The sequence below is a fragment of the Astyanax mexicanus genome, chromosome 10, assembly GCF_023375975.1.
Source record: "Astyanax mexicanus isolate ESR-SI-001 chromosome 10, AstMex3_surface, whole genome shotgun sequence".
In the NCBI taxonomy this organism is placed as follows: domain Eukaryota; kingdom Metazoa; phylum Chordata; class Actinopteri; order Characiformes; family Acestrorhamphidae; genus Astyanax; species Astyanax mexicanus.
This window is the reverse complement of record NC_064417.1, coordinates 17897917-17914688: the sequence shown is the minus strand read 5'-3', so window position 1 is coordinate 17914688 and position 16772 is coordinate 17897917. Positions and strand designations below refer to the sequence as shown.

Genomic DNA, 16772 nt, shown 5'->3' with positions numbered 1-16772 from the left:
TCAGCTCCAAATAGTAAAAAATGACAAACGTTATACTGAACCCATTTCTTCTGCACTATATTAAATGTTAAAAATGAATTTATTAAGTGTTACAGCCCATGTTTTTTTTTGCTGAATTTATTATTAAACAGTCAGAAAACGGAACTAATGAATGTTACACAGGCCCTGGAGTTACAGCCATGTTTAAAAGTCTTATAACTGGAGCTTTAAATGTGTATATTCTGTGTTGAAACAGTAAGTGCAATATTCAGTATAAAAATATAAAGCACATAAAAAATTTATATAATTTCGCCTCGAAGTTCCATATGAACCCCTTCATTTAGGACTCACACAGGAGCGCCCCCTGGTGGTTGATAATAAACCCGGAAGAGACTGTAAAGTGTGAATTCTCCTCTGTAGAGGTTCTCTGGCTTTAAGGGTAAAATGGCGTCCTCCTGTGTGCACGTAGGGCGACAGATACACAAGACAGGCAGAATATTCCAGCGGGGAGCCAGAGATATACTGCAGCGAAGGTGAGATTCTACTCAATACAGGCTGTGTGTGTGTGGACTGTGTGTATGTGGAGAATCAGTGTTTGTGTGTGTGTGTGTGTGTGTGTGTGTGTGTGTGTGGAGTGTGTGTGGAGAGTCAGTGTGTGTGTGTGTGGAGTGTGTGTGGAGAGTCAGTCTGTGTGTGTGGACTGTGTGTGTGGAGAGTCAGTGTGTGTGTGTGTGTGTGGAGTGTGTGTGGAGAGTCAGTGTGTGTGTGTGTGGAGTGTGTGTGGAGAGTCAGTGTGTGTGTGGACTGTGTGTGGAGAGTCAGTGTGTGTATGTATGTGTGTGTGTGTGTGTGTGTGTGTGGAGGGTCAGTGTGTGTGTGGACTGTGTGTATGTGGAGAGTCAGTCTGTGTGTGTGGACTGTGTGTGTGGAGAGTCAGTGTGTGTGTGTGTGTGTGTGGAGTGTGTGTGGAGAGTCAGTGTGTGTGTGTGTGGAGTGTGTGTGGAGAGTCTGTGTGTGTGGACTGTGTGTGGAGAGTCAGTGTGTGTATGTGTGTGTGTGTGTGTGGAGGGTCAGTGTGTGTGTGGACTGTGTGTATGTGAAGAGTCAGTGTGTGTGTGTGGAGTGTGTGTGGAGAGTCAGTGTGTGTGTGTGTCTGGAGGGTCAGTGTGTGTGTGGACTGTGTGTATGTGAAGAATCAGTGTGTGTGTGTGTGTACTGTGTGTGTGTGTGTGGAGAGTCAGTGTGTGTGTGTGGAGTGTGTGTGGAGAGTCAGTGTGTGTGTGTGTCAACTGTATGTGGAGAATCAGTGTGTGTGTGTAGGAAAACCTATACAGCATAGAGGGTGTCGTAGAAGGTACTTAATGGCACTGTTTTGAAGGGCAGAAAAATGATCACTCATTAAGACACATTATTTCTGATCTAAGGGCACATTATCATAGGCACCCTAGTGGGCATTCAGTCACTTTTTCCCCCTACAAAGAGGGCAGTGAGCAGGGCACTGTGACTCTTTTCGTGATTATAGAGTGCATTTTAGGGCATGGAGTCACTAGGGGTCGGTTGCAACTGACATTTGGGCTCTAATTCTCCAGTTCAATTTCAAAGGTGGATATGTGAAGAGCCATTTATCATTTATCATTTACCTGCAGGCCATAAAATGCCCAGGTCTGACTCAGAGTTTTTATATCTGCAGAAAATTCTAATTCTCTGAGATCCAGTGTTTCCTAGTAGAGATTCTTATTTTAGTTATTGTAATATTTTAACTAGTAGTATCAGATCTACAGACCTATTGAGGCATTCGTTTTATTACAGGTTTATGTTAAAATGACATAAGAGTCAATTATTTTGTTTGTGTTGTGTTTGTCCTTTCAGTATTATTCGTATCAGCAAGTACTTCACATTGAGGCTGACACATACTGCATTCTAATTAGATCAAATACTCACAAAGCTTTAATATTTATCTGTTTGCATGTATAGTGTGTGTATGTTTAACCAGTTTGTTTTTTTGGAAATTGTTCTGAAACAGGTATGTTGGTCTGGGTTCTGCAGCCTGTCAGCAATCTGCCGCTGAAGTTTCAGGTTAGAGAGTTTTTAGTTTTCCCCATCAACTAGCTCTTGTTTCTGTCCTGTCAGTTCTGCAAATAATGTATCATGTAGATTCATGACTGAGGAATTGTTCAGGCTTCAGATTGCTGTATGTACACTGTCTCACTAAATTATCATCCTCTCTGCATTTTTTCCCTCAGGATCTGCAGAGGAAATTGTCATTCCAAGAAAGAAAACATGGTAGAATAATATTTAAGCTTTGTCTTTATTGTAATACTTTTAATGCACAGACATTCTTGTGTATATAAAACATGACTTATCACATTACTTATGTTTTTTTTATTTTATTTTGTATTTTATTTCTTGTAACAGGAATAAAGAAGCTGTGTTACAGGCTCTGGCAGCCACTGTAAACAGAGTAGGTTAACCTGCCATTTCAGCTGTACATTAACAAGATGTGAGGTGAATGCCTGTTAAAATGAGTCCTTTTTTTCAGGACCCAACTGCATCAAACTATGTATTGCAGGACGACTCCTACCTCATACCAAATTCATATGCACAGTTTGTGAGTATTTTATTTGAGCAAGAATATTAGTTTATAAGTAAGTTAATTAATTAAATGCTTTTCATTACTTTAATTGCATTTAATTTCAATTAATTTCCATTTATTTAACGAATATATTTACTTTCCATAAGTTTCTGTTTCCATTATTAGTTCTTGTTAATGTATTAAGTTTTCCCTAGAAAAAACATATTGTGCAAACATTTTTAATGTTTTATGTTTTTTTTTTTTTGAAGAAAAATTGCCAGAAATCTTTTAAAAGAAAATCATTATTTATATAAAAACGGATATAAACTAAGAAATAAAAGAACAGATACAGTAGTGAGTTCTCAAGTTATTAAAGTAGCTCTCTTACTATAGAATATTCTTTTTTTTTTTGTTTCCTCCACAGAAATTGTTCACTTTATCCAAGGAATCGGGCAGAAATACTGCTAAATATTTCATCAATACCTACCCCAAATATTTCCAGAAAGACTTTGCAGAGCCTCATATTCCAGTGAGACTACAAGCATTTAATTGTAAAATTCGATTTTTAAAGATATAGGATGTTCTTCATGGATACTGACTCTCCTTTAACTTTGCCCTTTAATAGTGTTTAATGCCTGAGACTCTGGAGTTGGAGATAGAGGAAGTGTCTGAGGCGGCTCTTATTGAGCGTATCCAGCTCAGGAAGGTGAAGGCGGCTGTAGATATGTATGATCAGCTGCAGCAGTCAGGTATGTGAAAAAACAGATTTAATTTCTGGTTATTTTCAGTTTTTTTAACCTACCTCCTTATTAGAGGGTATTCAAGGAAGACTTGATCATGCATCTTCTGTACAATGTGTTGGAAAAGTGCTTATAATTTTAATACTACTATAACACTACTATTATGGTATTATATAATAGTGTTAATGGTAATTGTCTTTTTCTGTCAGTCAGCATTAACATATCTAATAAAATAATATAGAAAGTCTCAATTGTTATTTAATATGTTATCATAAATAGTAATGGGGCAAACAATCTCAAAAGCTATTTAATGGGCTCCATTGGCTTTTCCCACAGTATTAAATAATCAGTTAAGCAGATCTGGAGTTGATTATAGGTGTGGCATTTTGCATTTGAAAGCTGATGCTGTGAACCCACAACATGTGGTCAAAGTAGCTCTCAAGGGAAAAAAACAGACAATCATTAAGCTGAAAAAAGTAGAAATCAGTCAGAGAAAGAGTGCTGCAAAAATGGCTGCAATTCATAACCGTTTAATAGAATATTTTGTTTAACCCCTTTACTGAAGCCTGAAAGTCTTTACTTTAATTGCATCTCATTTGTTTTAGTTCAAATCCAGTGTAGTGGCTTTCAGAGCCCAAATCATGAACACTGTGTCACTGTCCAAATATTTATGGGTCTAACTGTACATTGTTATTTGTGTAAAATGTACTGTGTCTATCTATAGTTTCTAGTTATTGTACGTAGTTTTGGTGTACGGATCTTTTAGACTTGCTGTGTGTGAAGTTCAGTATCTGAAATGGTGACCGTTAAACTTTGCACAGGCACACCTTTGTCAGTGGATCTGACCAACGACCTGCTGGATCTGATCTGTCTGTATGGAGATCAGGACCCGGCACCAGAGCAGGGAAGTGACTACATGGTGAGTCTAATACAGAAACCAACAAAAGACATTTGATAGGGGTGTAACTGGCATTGTGATGTCTAGATCTAAAGATGGCCATTCATCTGCATGTATGTTTGATATATTGCTTTTATTTCATGACCTGCCACTGTTTTCTCAGTGTAGTTTCAAAATGACTTCTAAAAATAATTTCAAACTTTGTGTTTTTTTTTTTAAAGTGCATTTTAATAATTTCCTGGAGAATGAGACATTTGCATTAAAATATTAAGTACAGTTGTATGAAAGTGTTAGCATCCTTCATGATTTTTTTATAGTTTTGCATTTTTTTTTAAATGTTTTAGATTACCAGAAAATTTAAACACTTAGTCAAAGACTAAGCAAATAAAATGTCTTTTTTTTATGAAGGTTTGAATAAGGGATATAATAATTAAAGCCTAACTTAACAGTGGTTTATCACACCAGAATTCAATTTCTCTTGCCACACCCAGGCCTGATTACTGCCACACCTGTTCTCAATCAAGAAATTACTTAAATAGGACCATCCTGAGAAAGCAACGTAGACTAAAAGATCCATAAAAAAAAACTAGACATCATGCAGTTCACATTCAGGATCAAATTGAGATCTTTCTGTCTGTAAAAGGTTATAAAGATAAAATAAATCAATACCAGTATCGGTACAGGACCTTGAATTCCATACTGATACTTAGTACTTTTTTTGATGCCTTTTTTAAAATTGCAAGCAAAAAATACAAAAAGCGATAATTATTCTCACACAACAGTTTTAACAGCCGACATGAGTAATCTCATTCTCATACTGTCATCTTGTTGGAAATTTAAGAGGATCGGACAGCACTCGTATAATATTCAATGTATTTATTAGACTCAGATATCTGATATACCTGAGATATCTGTGAGTCTGTGATATCTGTGAGTCTAATAAATACATTGAATATTAAACGAGTGCTGTCCGATCCTCTTTAATTTTTGATTGATTACCTACTGCGGATTCAGCACGTGAGAAGTATTTGGGAGCGCAGCCTGTTTTTTGACTTTGTCATCTTGTTGGAACAAATAAACAGTCAGCACGATTGTGGCGCTTTATTATGAATAAAAACAACCGCATTACTGCTGCTTAAACTACAAACATTTTTCCCGAAGTGTATTACTGGATGCATTCTTTTAAGGATGTATTAGTATTAGTGCATTAGTATAGTAAAATTATTGGTGTCAATCACTTAAAAATGAATGAATCTTTTTTTTATGCTGGAGTTATTATAATATCCCAGAGAACACTGAGAGGGGAAGACAGTTTGAGTGAGTGAGACAGAATGCCAGCCTTACACCTAACGATTTTTAACACAGACAAATTTCCAGAGTCAGGATAAAATCACGAATCTTGCTAGAGTTGAGCTGCAGTCGAGTCGCGGTCGCGTCACCTGGATCGTTCAGTGTAAGGTGGTTAGGATTGAAAGTTTCAATCAGTCGGGGTTTTTTTTTTTTTATCGCAAGTCTTGAGACTCGGCTTGTGCAAATAGTGACGTGAACAATGTCAACAACCAATAGGAGGGCTTTGAGAAGCAAGAATATATTTCATGTGATTTGTTTAGAAACGATTTTTAAAAAGAGCACATTTTGCAGTTAATAGGTCTTATATGGTTCTTACTTTAATATGTACAGTATTTTAAACACAGGTAGCACTTTAAAGTCATTACATTTAAAATTATTTTATTTTGCAGTTATTTGTGCAGTGTTATTTTAATAAAAACAAGTTTAATAAATACACATTTTGCAAGCATGATGTTCTTTATTGCATTAATTTTATCTAAAGCAAAGGCAAATATACAGCAGTGAAACAGTTGTAGCAAAAATAGGGGCAATGAAGATTATAGGCAAAAATATACTCTATTAAAAAAATATCAAGAACAATAAACTGGCAGAAAAATAAACTGTTGATGTGGACAAATATTGTGAGTATCTGATAAATCACAGTATTGACTGTAATTTAATTATTTGTATTTTAATATGTAATATGTATTGTATGTAAACTCAGAATCATGATGGAAATAATTTCAGATTGAAGCTAGTTGCAGTCTTGCAGTTAGTGATCCCAAGTCTTTGCTGAATCTTTAGCCTGCGACAAAAAAGTCTGTGACGAGTCTTTAGATGTGAGAGGATGTCTTTTAAAAGTCTTTTCAGATTTTTTTTAAAGTCGTGTAGTGTCTGGACAGCTTTAGAGACTTTAGCACAGTGGCTGTGTTTGGAGAATTTGAATGATGCATGCACTTTGTGTGAGACAGGGTGCCATGGGGGCCCTCGCTGTGCACGCTGTCCGCATTTGTCGTGTTTCTTGCAAATTATCAAAAAAGGGTACCTTTTTTTATTTATATACCTTTCGGTACTCTGTGGTACAGAGACATTTCAGTCGGTGCCTTTTTGGTATCGAATTTCAATACCCATCTCTAACAATGACTAACCCAAGAGTTCACAAAAGAGCCCACAACACCATCTAAAGAACTGCAGGCCTCACTTGCCTCAGTTAAGTTCAGCTTTCATGACTCCACCATCAGAAAGAGGCTGAGCAAAAGGTGCCTAGACAAAAAAACACTGCTGAGCAAAAAGAACATTTAAGGCTCTTTTCAATTATGCCAGAAAACATCTAAATGATCCCCAAGACTTTTGGAAAAATGTATCTGTGTCCTGACGAGACAAAAGTTGAATATTTTGGAAGGTGTGTGTCCCATTACATTTGGCTTGAAAGTAACACTGCATTTCAGAAAAGAACATGATACATGCAGTATAACATGGTGGTGGTAGTGTGATGGTCTGGGGCTGTTTTGCTGCTTCAGGGCCTGGAAGACTTAAATTCCATTGTCTATCAAAAGATCCTGAAGGAGAATGTCCAACCATCTGCTCGTGACCTTAGGCTGAAACAAATTCTTGGGTTCTGCAGCAGAAAAATGACCCAAAACTCACCAGCAAGTCCACCTCTGAGTGGCTAAGGAAAAACTAAGTGAAGACTTTGGAGTGGCCTAGCCAAAGCCCTGACCTGAATCCTAAATGTGTGCTTCATGCTGGAAAACCCTCCAGTGTGGTGGAATTACAGTTACTGAAGTTACTGTATAAGTTTGATTGAACTTGTTGAAACTGAAGTTGGAACAACCAGTTATTAGACTGAACACTTTTTAATAGATTTAACACTTTTTCACACATGACCATGTAGGTTTGGATTTTTTCCTCCCTTAATAATAAACACCTCATTTAAAAACTTCATTTTGTGTTTATGTTGGTCCTGTATTTAATTGGTCCTGCTGCCTCCAGGTGGGTAGATGGCGCCCTCTTCCCACATCACTAAATGGTGATGTCCGCACCACAGGGCGTCTGTGAGCTGATGTAATGGAACCGAGTCGCCACGCTTTCCTGCAAGCGTGCTGTGATGCTACTCGGAAATGCTGCATCAGCAGCAGCTTAAAAAAGAAGCGGTGGCTGACTTCACATGTATCGGAGGAAGCATGTGTCTTTACCCTCCTATTGTGTTGGGGCATTACATTAGGGGAAGTCCTAGTGAGTGGGTTGGGTAATTGGCTGTGCTAAATTGGGGAGAAAATGGAAATAATTAGAAATCCCAGTGAGGATCCAAGCAAAATGACTGCTTCCTGTATTCCTGAATACATTCATTGGCTCATTTCAGACCTAAGGCAATGATATTTTTTTATACTTCAATTTAATTGTGTTGTTTCTAATGTGTTGCAGGGGGAGGACCAGGAGGATGTGAAAAAGAAAGAAGGAATTCCACAAAGAGACTCTGGCATATCTAGGTGGAGGTTGGTTTTCTAGGATTATTAATGTGAACGAACTACATATTTTGTACAATGCATCCATTTGATTAATCATCATTTTTTAAATCAACAGGGAGAACAATAATGCCGAGAGGATCTTTCACATAATGCCAGAACGTACCAGACGTTCGTATGGTGCTCTGATCCGAGGAATGGTAAAGGTAGGGATCAGATCATCGCTCACAGAATTGCTTTATTTTTACTGTCTTTAGCAGTGAATGTATAAATAGGCAGAGGTTGATTATGTCTTGTTAAACCCACAGTATGGTGCTTACTCCAAGGCTTTTGACATGTATACGGACATGCTGAACAATCGACTGACAGGTAGGCTTTTATTTTTTTTACCTTTAGTTTTTTTATTTTTTTTATTTGTTTTTACACCATGACATGTCTTTTACACTAACATGTCTACATAAACACTATTTAATATAGCATTGCTCAAAGAACTATTTGAAGCAGCTTTATGTGGGTAGGGGACTTACAAACTTATCATATCTATTTTTTTTTTTTTTATTATTTAAAACTGCATGATAAGCTATAGATGGTTACATTAGGATTCGCTGCTTTCATTAAAGGACATTAATGCATGTATTAATACAAATTTATATCTGTTAGAATTATGTACCCCTTGCTTTCATTATTATTATTTCATTATTATAATAAAGTATGTTCTTTTAGGATTGCCAATTGTATGCATTTGTGCCCACTTAGTTATATTTACTAAGTGTTTTAAGTGTTTAATTGTATGTATTCTCTCTCTGTAGGGGTTGGGGTGGGTGGGTTTTTGGAGGTCTGGGTGAATCTTCATGGCAATTGTATTTGAATTTGCATTAAATAAGCATTTATTCCTCAGCTGACGTGCACATCTTTAATGCCCTCATCACTGCTGCCCCAGAAGTCAGGGAGCAAATCCAAGAAAAATGGGAACTGGTCCTTGTAAGTTTGAGCAGCTGGTTTTTAGTGCTTGCCAGTGGCTTTGTTTTGTTGCACTCTAAGCTTCTCTCTGTGTTCGTATTCTCGTACGTGTTCGTGTGTAGAACTTGCTGAAGCAGATGGCTAAGCAGGATGTGAAGCCCAACTTGCTGACATTTCATGCAGTTCTAAGGTGTCTACGGCGCTCCAGGCATCTGGCCAAAGTCTTTTCAGTATTCAACGAGATGAAGGCCCTTGGCATTGGTTTGTAAACACAACACACAGATATAATTTCTGAGCTTTTACATGTTACAAAAAGTGATTCCAATCATGTACCACTGACTGTTTATGCAAAGTAGTTTGTGTAACTGTGCAAATCTTTCCCAATTTAGCTCCCAGTTTGGCCACCTATAATCTCATTCTTGGCATCGTCTATAAACAAGGTATAAACATTTGTGTTTATTACGATTTTTCATTTTAGGTCATCAGATTTACAGTGCGGGTATAAATCAGGGCAGAATACTGCTAATTAATTTTAAATGTGGCATAAATAGTTAGGATATCAAAAAAATTAAGCATAACTCTTTAAAGGTATTTTATAATCTGAAAACAATATGTCCATTTTCTATGCTTAATAATGTTCTGTTATAAAGCTTCCATAGGGAGAACTTTGTTTTTGTTATTGCCTCACTGGGCCAGAATGCAACACAATGTAACATATGTAACACAACTGTATAAATCTACATAACTTAAGTCACATGTGTTTTAAATACCGTAATATTACTCTACCACCTCAATCCACTTCTTTCACTTTAGATGGCAATTCTATATCTCTCAGCTTGTTAGTAATTTCACGTATACGTGTCCCTGAGAGGAAGCTCCTAGTGTGATTTGTATTTACACCATTCACAATCTGCAACTGAATTGGGAACCCTGAAGTAAAAATATTAAAGTTAACATAATGCTGTGTTATATGTCTTGTAAATATATATAAATATAATACATATTTCAAGTCAAGTCAAGAGGCTATTTATTGTCATTACATCTGAGTACAGGTACACAGTGTAACAAAATTACATTCCCCCGGAACCATGGTGCAGCATGGGACAACAAACAATAGACAACATAAAGTGCAGAAGTGTAATGAAGTGCAACATAAAACTATAACACTACAATAAATACAGCAGATGAGAGAATTTTAAAGACAGGACCGCACAGTACCTATACAGTAAAATGAAATGTGCATTGAAGAATATTGAGCAGAGATATGTAACATACTGTAACATATTTTTTGCAGCCTCCTTTGCTAAAGGCCACACAGAGATTCTTGAGAAAGTGTTGGATGAGATATCAGGAAAGAGCTTCACTCCCCAGGACCCAGATGATGGTATGATCAGTGCTGACACATATTTTTCTTTACTTCTAGAGACACACAGACCTTTCGTATGTCCTTATGATTTTCTGGATGTTTGTGTATTGTGCTGACATATTGATTAAATGTATGTGTAGAATGGTACGATGAACAAAGAATATATGGACAGAAGTATTGGGACTTGTACACATTACAACAAAGGAGATATTGTTACAGTTTATTCTATATCAATAGGCATTAGACTGCTGTGCTTTTAAGATGCTTCCACTTCTCAAAAAAAACTGATGGTAGAACATTTAGGAGGAAAGACATTTCACAGCTATCTTGTTGCAGCGGTGCCACCCTGCAGTACCACACTGGAGTTCAGTGAGCATTGAAGAATCAACCATTCTTTCACTATTGCATGACTGCATGTACTTTATACACATGAATTCAGCGATTTAAGAGGTGTGTCCCATTATTTTACAATCCATGGAGTGTACCTGCAGTGTTCTTCCTTCACAAGGTTAAACGAGGTAGATGTCGTAATGCAGCCTTATTGTGAAACAATCTGCATCACTGCATATGTGATTTTTCTGTTTTTTTTTTTTTTTCAGTGAAATTCTTCATAAATGCCATGAGAATTGTAAGTACAGTGGTATAACATGGATTAAATTGCTGTTTTTCAATATTTTGCACTTTGAAAAAGAGATTAAATCATGTCTCTTTCATGAATCTTTTGTCTCTGTAGTGTCAGGAGGCAAAAGACATAGAACTGGCTTACAAATTGCACAGCGTGGTTGGAGTCGGGGAGAATTGGAAGCTGCTGGGAGAATCATACTTCCAGAACATATACTAGTGAGTAAAATTTCATAAGAAACATGCTGCAGGGGCGCTGAGTGGTCCAGCGGTCTAAAGCCACTATGAGCGGGAGGTCGCAGGTTCGAACCCCCGCTAATGCAGCTTTGCCATCATGCTGCACAATTGGCAATGCTGCATCAGCTCGAAAAGAAGCGGTGGCTGTCCACATGTATCGGAGGACGCATGTGTTAGTCTTCCTGGTGTGTTGGTGCATCACTAATGATAGGGGGTAGTGCTAGTGAGTGGGTTGTGTAAATTGGGGAGAAAATGGGAAAAATTAGAAATAAAACTAAAGAAAGAAACATGCTGCAATTCAAGAAGTAGCCAATATATCAGAAGTTTAGGGACCCTTTTTAGAGTATCCTTTCAGCTTTTCGACACAACTTTTTGATTGTAATCTGCTAGTGTATACTGGTCATTGATTCTGTCTGAACTGGTCCCATCTGTCCCATCTGTCATCACCTTGTAGGAGATTGTAAGAGCTATAAATTGAATACGAGCAGCAACCGGTAGCCAGTGGAGCTCAATGAGCAGTGGGATGACATGTGCCCGTTTTAGTTGGTTGAAGACCAGATGCACTGCTTTCTGGATCCGCTGAAGTGGCTCTACTACACAGGCAAAGAGGCCTGTTAGCACTGCATTTTATTAGCATACCTACAGACAACTTGCCAAAAGTACCTCTATAGAAAATCTTATCAATAAATAGAATAAAATAGTACTTTACAGTTTCAATGTCTAGTCACAATATTAATCAGAACTATGTTGCCTGAGTTAGAAATTCGGCCTTCAGGAATCAGGAGTCAGGAGACCGTTTGAAAGTTGACTTGAGTTTATTCTTGTGACTAGTCCTTCATCTGTCTTCTTGTCTGACTAAGACATTTCAGTAAAACTTTACAAACAGTAGAAACTGCTTTAAACACAGCAGGGGGAGAAAGGGTAGCGGTATAGGGAGGAGTATGTGGGGGCTGTCATTGTTGGGGGTTGATGGTCATCAAATGGTCGTTACCTTGGTTGGGATTTTAAATTATCATATGAATGACTTATAAACAAAGGTGGCAATGTTGACTATATGTAGAGATGGATGACCATCAACTCCCTAACCTATACTTCACATTAGTTTTTGATTGTGTTTAATGGAACAAGACCTAATACAATCTTCCTGTTGCAGCTGGCGATTCTTTAGCTTGCTGTGTATGATGGAAAACATCGATGTGGTGCTGAAATGGTACAAGGAGCTCATTCCCTCAGTAAGTACTAAGTGAAAAAGGCAGACATGGCTCAAAGCAAAGCATTACTTATTAAACTGAACTACGATTTTGTGTTTTGTTGCAGCTTTACTACCCCACTGCTCAAGGAATGAGAGATTTTCTGCAGGCGCTCGACACTGACAACAGACTGGACCTCATTCCTCAAATATGGAAAGGTAAGCAACAATATAAATGTGGACACTTTATTAATAGAATTTACACATGTATTTACAACTGTTTGCACATCTGATTTCTAACAGATATTAAACAGATGGGCTATGGCAACATGAGTGATATGGTAGAGGAGATACTTTCCCTTATGGCCCGTGAGAAACAAAGCCCAGAGGTACATCCTTTACAAGAACACCACCAAACACCATGCTATATTTGAGCTTATTTATATTTCTTAGGCCCACCTTTTAAATATACATTAATTAGGGGTGTTGGGAAATTGGGAAATGCTTCATTATTAAATGCATTGCGATTCGGACGTGGACGATTCTAAATTGATTCACAAATGCCAAAAATTGATTTAGACCTGCCCACACATAATCAGTTTCCATAACGGGTACACATTTGCCCTCTTAGTACACTTTGTATGGTTCTGTGTCCTGAGCTACGCATATCCTGTAAACTTACATTTTCCTCAAGTTGTCCCAAGTGTGTATACTCAAATATCCAAGATGCATACTCGGAACCGGTTGGTTTTGAGTATCGTTATTATGGACACCTTTATCGTTCCACCATGCAATGCAAAATGAAAACTTGCAATAATGAACAATATTTATTACAAACAGTTTAATTAATTAAAAACAAATGCCAAATTTCAGACAACTAAGACAGTCAAAACAGGTGTCTGGGCCACTGCGATTTCCTGGCTACCCAGCAGACATGTATACCCATCAGACCTGAGGATAGAGATAAATAATTTGCCTTCTAAATTGGGGAGAAAAGTGATAGTTATAGAAAATAAGTTGTTATTATTAAAGAAAAATCTGCAGGTGAAGAACACTGCATGGACATATGGTATGATAGCAATGCTTGATTAAATCCTGTTACAGGGGTATTTAATTAGAAATTAGTATGGTCCAGTTGGAGAAAAATTTGTCAGTCCAAGGTCCGGACCGTCGTAAATTTAACTTGTGTGTGTGTGTGTATATATATATATATATATATATATATACACACACACACACACACACATTATGACCCGTGAGGTTGAAAAATACATTTAGTAGTTATCACAGAAGGAGATAAAAGAACCACTGTTGTAAAATACTTACACAGTGGTTTGGGGGTAAACACTGTTGATGTTGTGCAGGTGCAGCAGGCGTTTGCGGACTGCGCTCTGGATATTAAGGGTCAGTATATGACGCAGAGTGGGCCGCTGACGTGGTCAGGCATCTCTCTCAGGTGCATCACCTCAATTCTGCTGGCAGCTGAAAGGACACAGCAGGCCTGGTGAGTTAGAGAGATTTAAGCTTATATTAGTTACAGTGGCTTGTATTCAAAAGTATTCATACCCCTTGAACTTTTCCATATTTTGTCACATTACAACCACAAATATAAATATATTTCATTGGAATTTAATATGAAAGACCAACACAAAGTGGTATACAGTTGTGAAATTGAAACAAACTATGCATGATTCTAAACATTTTTTACAAATAAAAAACTAGAAAAGTATCCAGCCCCCCTGAGTCAATATTTTTGGAACCACCTTTTGCTGCAATTACAGCTGCAAGTCTTTTAGGGTGTCTCCACCAGCTTTACACATCTAGTGACTAAAATTTTTGCCCATTCTTCTTTGCAAAACAGATGAAGCTCAGTCAGATTAGACAGAGCGTTTGTGAACAGCATTTTTTTTTTTTAGATCTTGCCACAAGTTCTCAATTGAGTTTAGGTCAGGACTTTGACTGGGCCGTTTTAACACATGAATGTGTTTTATTTTAAATCATTTCATTGTAGCCCAGGCTTTATGTTTAGTGTCGTTGTTCTGCTGGAAGGTGAACCTCCGCCCCAGTCTCAAGTCTTTTGCAGACTCCAACAGGTTTTCTTCCAGGATTGCCCTGTATTTATCTCCATCCATCTTCCCATCAACTCTGACCAACTTCTCTGTCCCTGCTGAAGAGAAGCAGCCCCAGACCATGATGCTGCCGCCACCATACTTCACAGTGGGGATGGTGTGTTCAGAGTGATGTGCAGTGTTAATTCTCCGCCACACATAGTGTTTTAGCATGGTGGCCAATAAGTTCAATTTTGGTCTCATCTGACCACAGCACCCTCTTCCACATGTTAGCTGTGTCCCCAAAATGGCTTCTGGCAAACTGCATACGGGACTTTTATGGTTTTCTTTTAACAATGGCTTTCTTTATGCCACTCTTTCATAAAGATCAGATTTGTGGTGTAGATGACTAATAGTTGATCTGATTGTGGACAGATTCCTCCACCTGAGCTGTGAATCTTTGCATTTCATCCAGAGTCACCATGTGCATCCTGGCTGCATCTCTCCTCGTTCAGTCTGTAACTTTAGGTGGACGCCTTGTCTTGGTAGGTTTAAAGTTGTGCCATATTCTTTCCATTTCCGGATAATGGATTGATGGGATGCTCTGTAAGACGTTCAAAGCTTGGGACATCTTTTTATAGCCTAAGCCTGCTTTAAACGTCTATAAAACCTTATTCCTGACCTGTCTGGTGTGTTCTTTGGACTTTATGATGCTGTTCACTCCCCAATATTCTCTTAACCAACTTCTGAGGTCTTCAGGGAGCAGCTGTACCTGTACTGAGATTAGATTACACACAGGTGGACTCTTTTTAGTCACTAGCAGTCATCAGGCAACTTCTGAATGCAACCGGTTGCACTAATACTTATGCACTCCACAAATATGTTGAATCATGCATAATTTTCTTTTCACTTCACCATTGTTTACCACTTTGTGTTGGTCTTTCACATTAAATTCCAATGAAATATTTTTGTTTGTTGTTGTAATGTGACAAAATATGAAAAAGTTCAAAGGGTATGAATACTTTTGCAAGCCACTGTATATGAGACTCTAGTCTATTTCTAATACAATACTGATGATTTTTCTAATACAGTTATTTTTTTTTTTCATTTAGGGAAATGTTGAATCTCTTCAAACCCAACAATAGAGTTCCACCGTAAGTAAAGCTCCAGACTGGAAGCTGATGAGCTGAAACATTTTAGCTGTACTATTTAGCACTGTGATTTCCCCTTATGAGTTGATGCTGATCTCGCTGCCTTGGACTTGACTCAATATGGAAATTCAAATAAAGCCCTGTTACAATTAAATCATTTAACTTCACATACATTAAGTTGATATTGCCCATTATGTTTACTTGCATGGTTGACTAAAACTTTATCTGAAAAACAATGTTGGGAAGGGGATAAATGAAATGTCCTATTACAGGTATTTAAACATTTTTAGATTCCAATTTAAACTAACAAATGGTGTAATTACTTTTTCGCGCTATCCCATTCTCCATTATCAGTGGCTAAAAATGGCCTTAAGATACATTTTTATTCTGGCACTATAAATCAGTATCATAACAAGCTTACTGAATTCAGTTTTTCTCTTTACAGCGAAAGCCTTATGAATGATTTCCTGGCCTCTATAAAGGCAAGCAACAAGGCTCAACAGGCTGTGGAGCTGGTTCAGATTTCAGCTAGCTTCTGCCTGCCAGTCACACCAAGTCTCATTGAGAGGGTACAGCAGGAGTTTGAGTTAACTGAGGAGCAGAGGTAAAGTGTTTTTCAGATTCATTTTTATGTTCAAAATAAAATGTAACTTGTATAACAATTCAGAAACATGCATTAAAGTATTGTACTTAAACATCTGCATGATGCAAAATGTACTGAATCTATTAACACCATTTCTCTTTCATCATCAGGAACGTTTTAACGGATCTGGAGTCCTCCGCAGATATGAGTGATTAAATCAGAGGATTGTGTCATTTTACTTGTCATCAAAATCAAATAAAGGTCATTAGTAACTGGGATCTGTATTTTGAGAACTTATGAACAATACAAATTAAACTTGAGATGAATCTGTAAATAGAAACCAGTAAATAAAAACAAACTAAAATGCTGGCATGCTATGTTGTGGATTCAGTCAAGGACTATTGTATTCCCTGGCATTCTGTAAAGATTACTAATAAAATGTGGTCTGGCAATGTGACAAATGTTATTTTCATTAAGCAGATGTCCGTACGTTTTGGGATTTAGGGCCCTCTCTGGTGAAAATGGGTAATTGCACCGACCCTGCAGAGGAATCATTTTATACTGGGTGGTTATGATGCAGTCTCCTTTCAGAGCAGATTAATCTGATTCTAGGTTATGTTCAGTCAGAGAGAGA

The 16772-nt window shown here is 37.6% G+C and overlaps 1 protein-coding gene across 1 annotated transcript; it reads left to right on the top strand.

Annotated features, from left to right (window-relative positions):
- Window positions 1-403: 403 nt before the first annotated feature.
- On the top strand, window positions 404-16599 carry ptcd3 (pentatricopeptide repeat domain 3). Its single transcript, XM_022683576.2, has 24 exons — window positions 404-512; window positions 2003-2055; window positions 2223-2262; window positions 2395-2440; window positions 2519-2587; window positions 2976-3080; window positions 3177-3300; window positions 4113-4210; window positions 7943-8013; window positions 8102-8189; window positions 8292-8352; window positions 8882-8964; window positions 9066-9204; window positions 9333-9383; window positions 10238-10327; window positions 10909-10937; window positions 11043-11149; window positions 12321-12399; window positions 12485-12575; window positions 12660-12745; window positions 13721-13860; window positions 15517-15558; window positions 16001-16159; window positions 16309-16599. Exons 1-24 carry the CDS (start codon window positions 424-426, stop codon window positions 16352-16354), a joined length of 1986 nt encoding a protein of 661 aa, XP_022539297.2. The 5' UTR covers window positions 404-423; the 3' UTR covers window positions 16355-16599.
- Window positions 16600-16772: the final 173 nt, after the last annotated feature.

Bases quoted from the DNA above. Each gene is read 5' to 3' on its own strand.
- ptcd3 (XM_022683576.2), top strand. From the start codon at position 424: ATGGCGTCCTCCTGTGTGCACGTAGGGCGACAGATACACAAGACAGGC. The intron at 3,301-4,112 runs GTATGTGAAAAA...AACTTTGCACAG, and splicing joins TGATCAGCTGCAGCAGTCAG to GCACACCTTTGTCAGTGGAT. The intron at 8,965-9,065 runs GTAAGTTTGAGC...GTTCGTGTGTAG, and splicing joins AAAAATGGGAACTGGTCCTT to AACTTGCTGAAGCAGATGGC.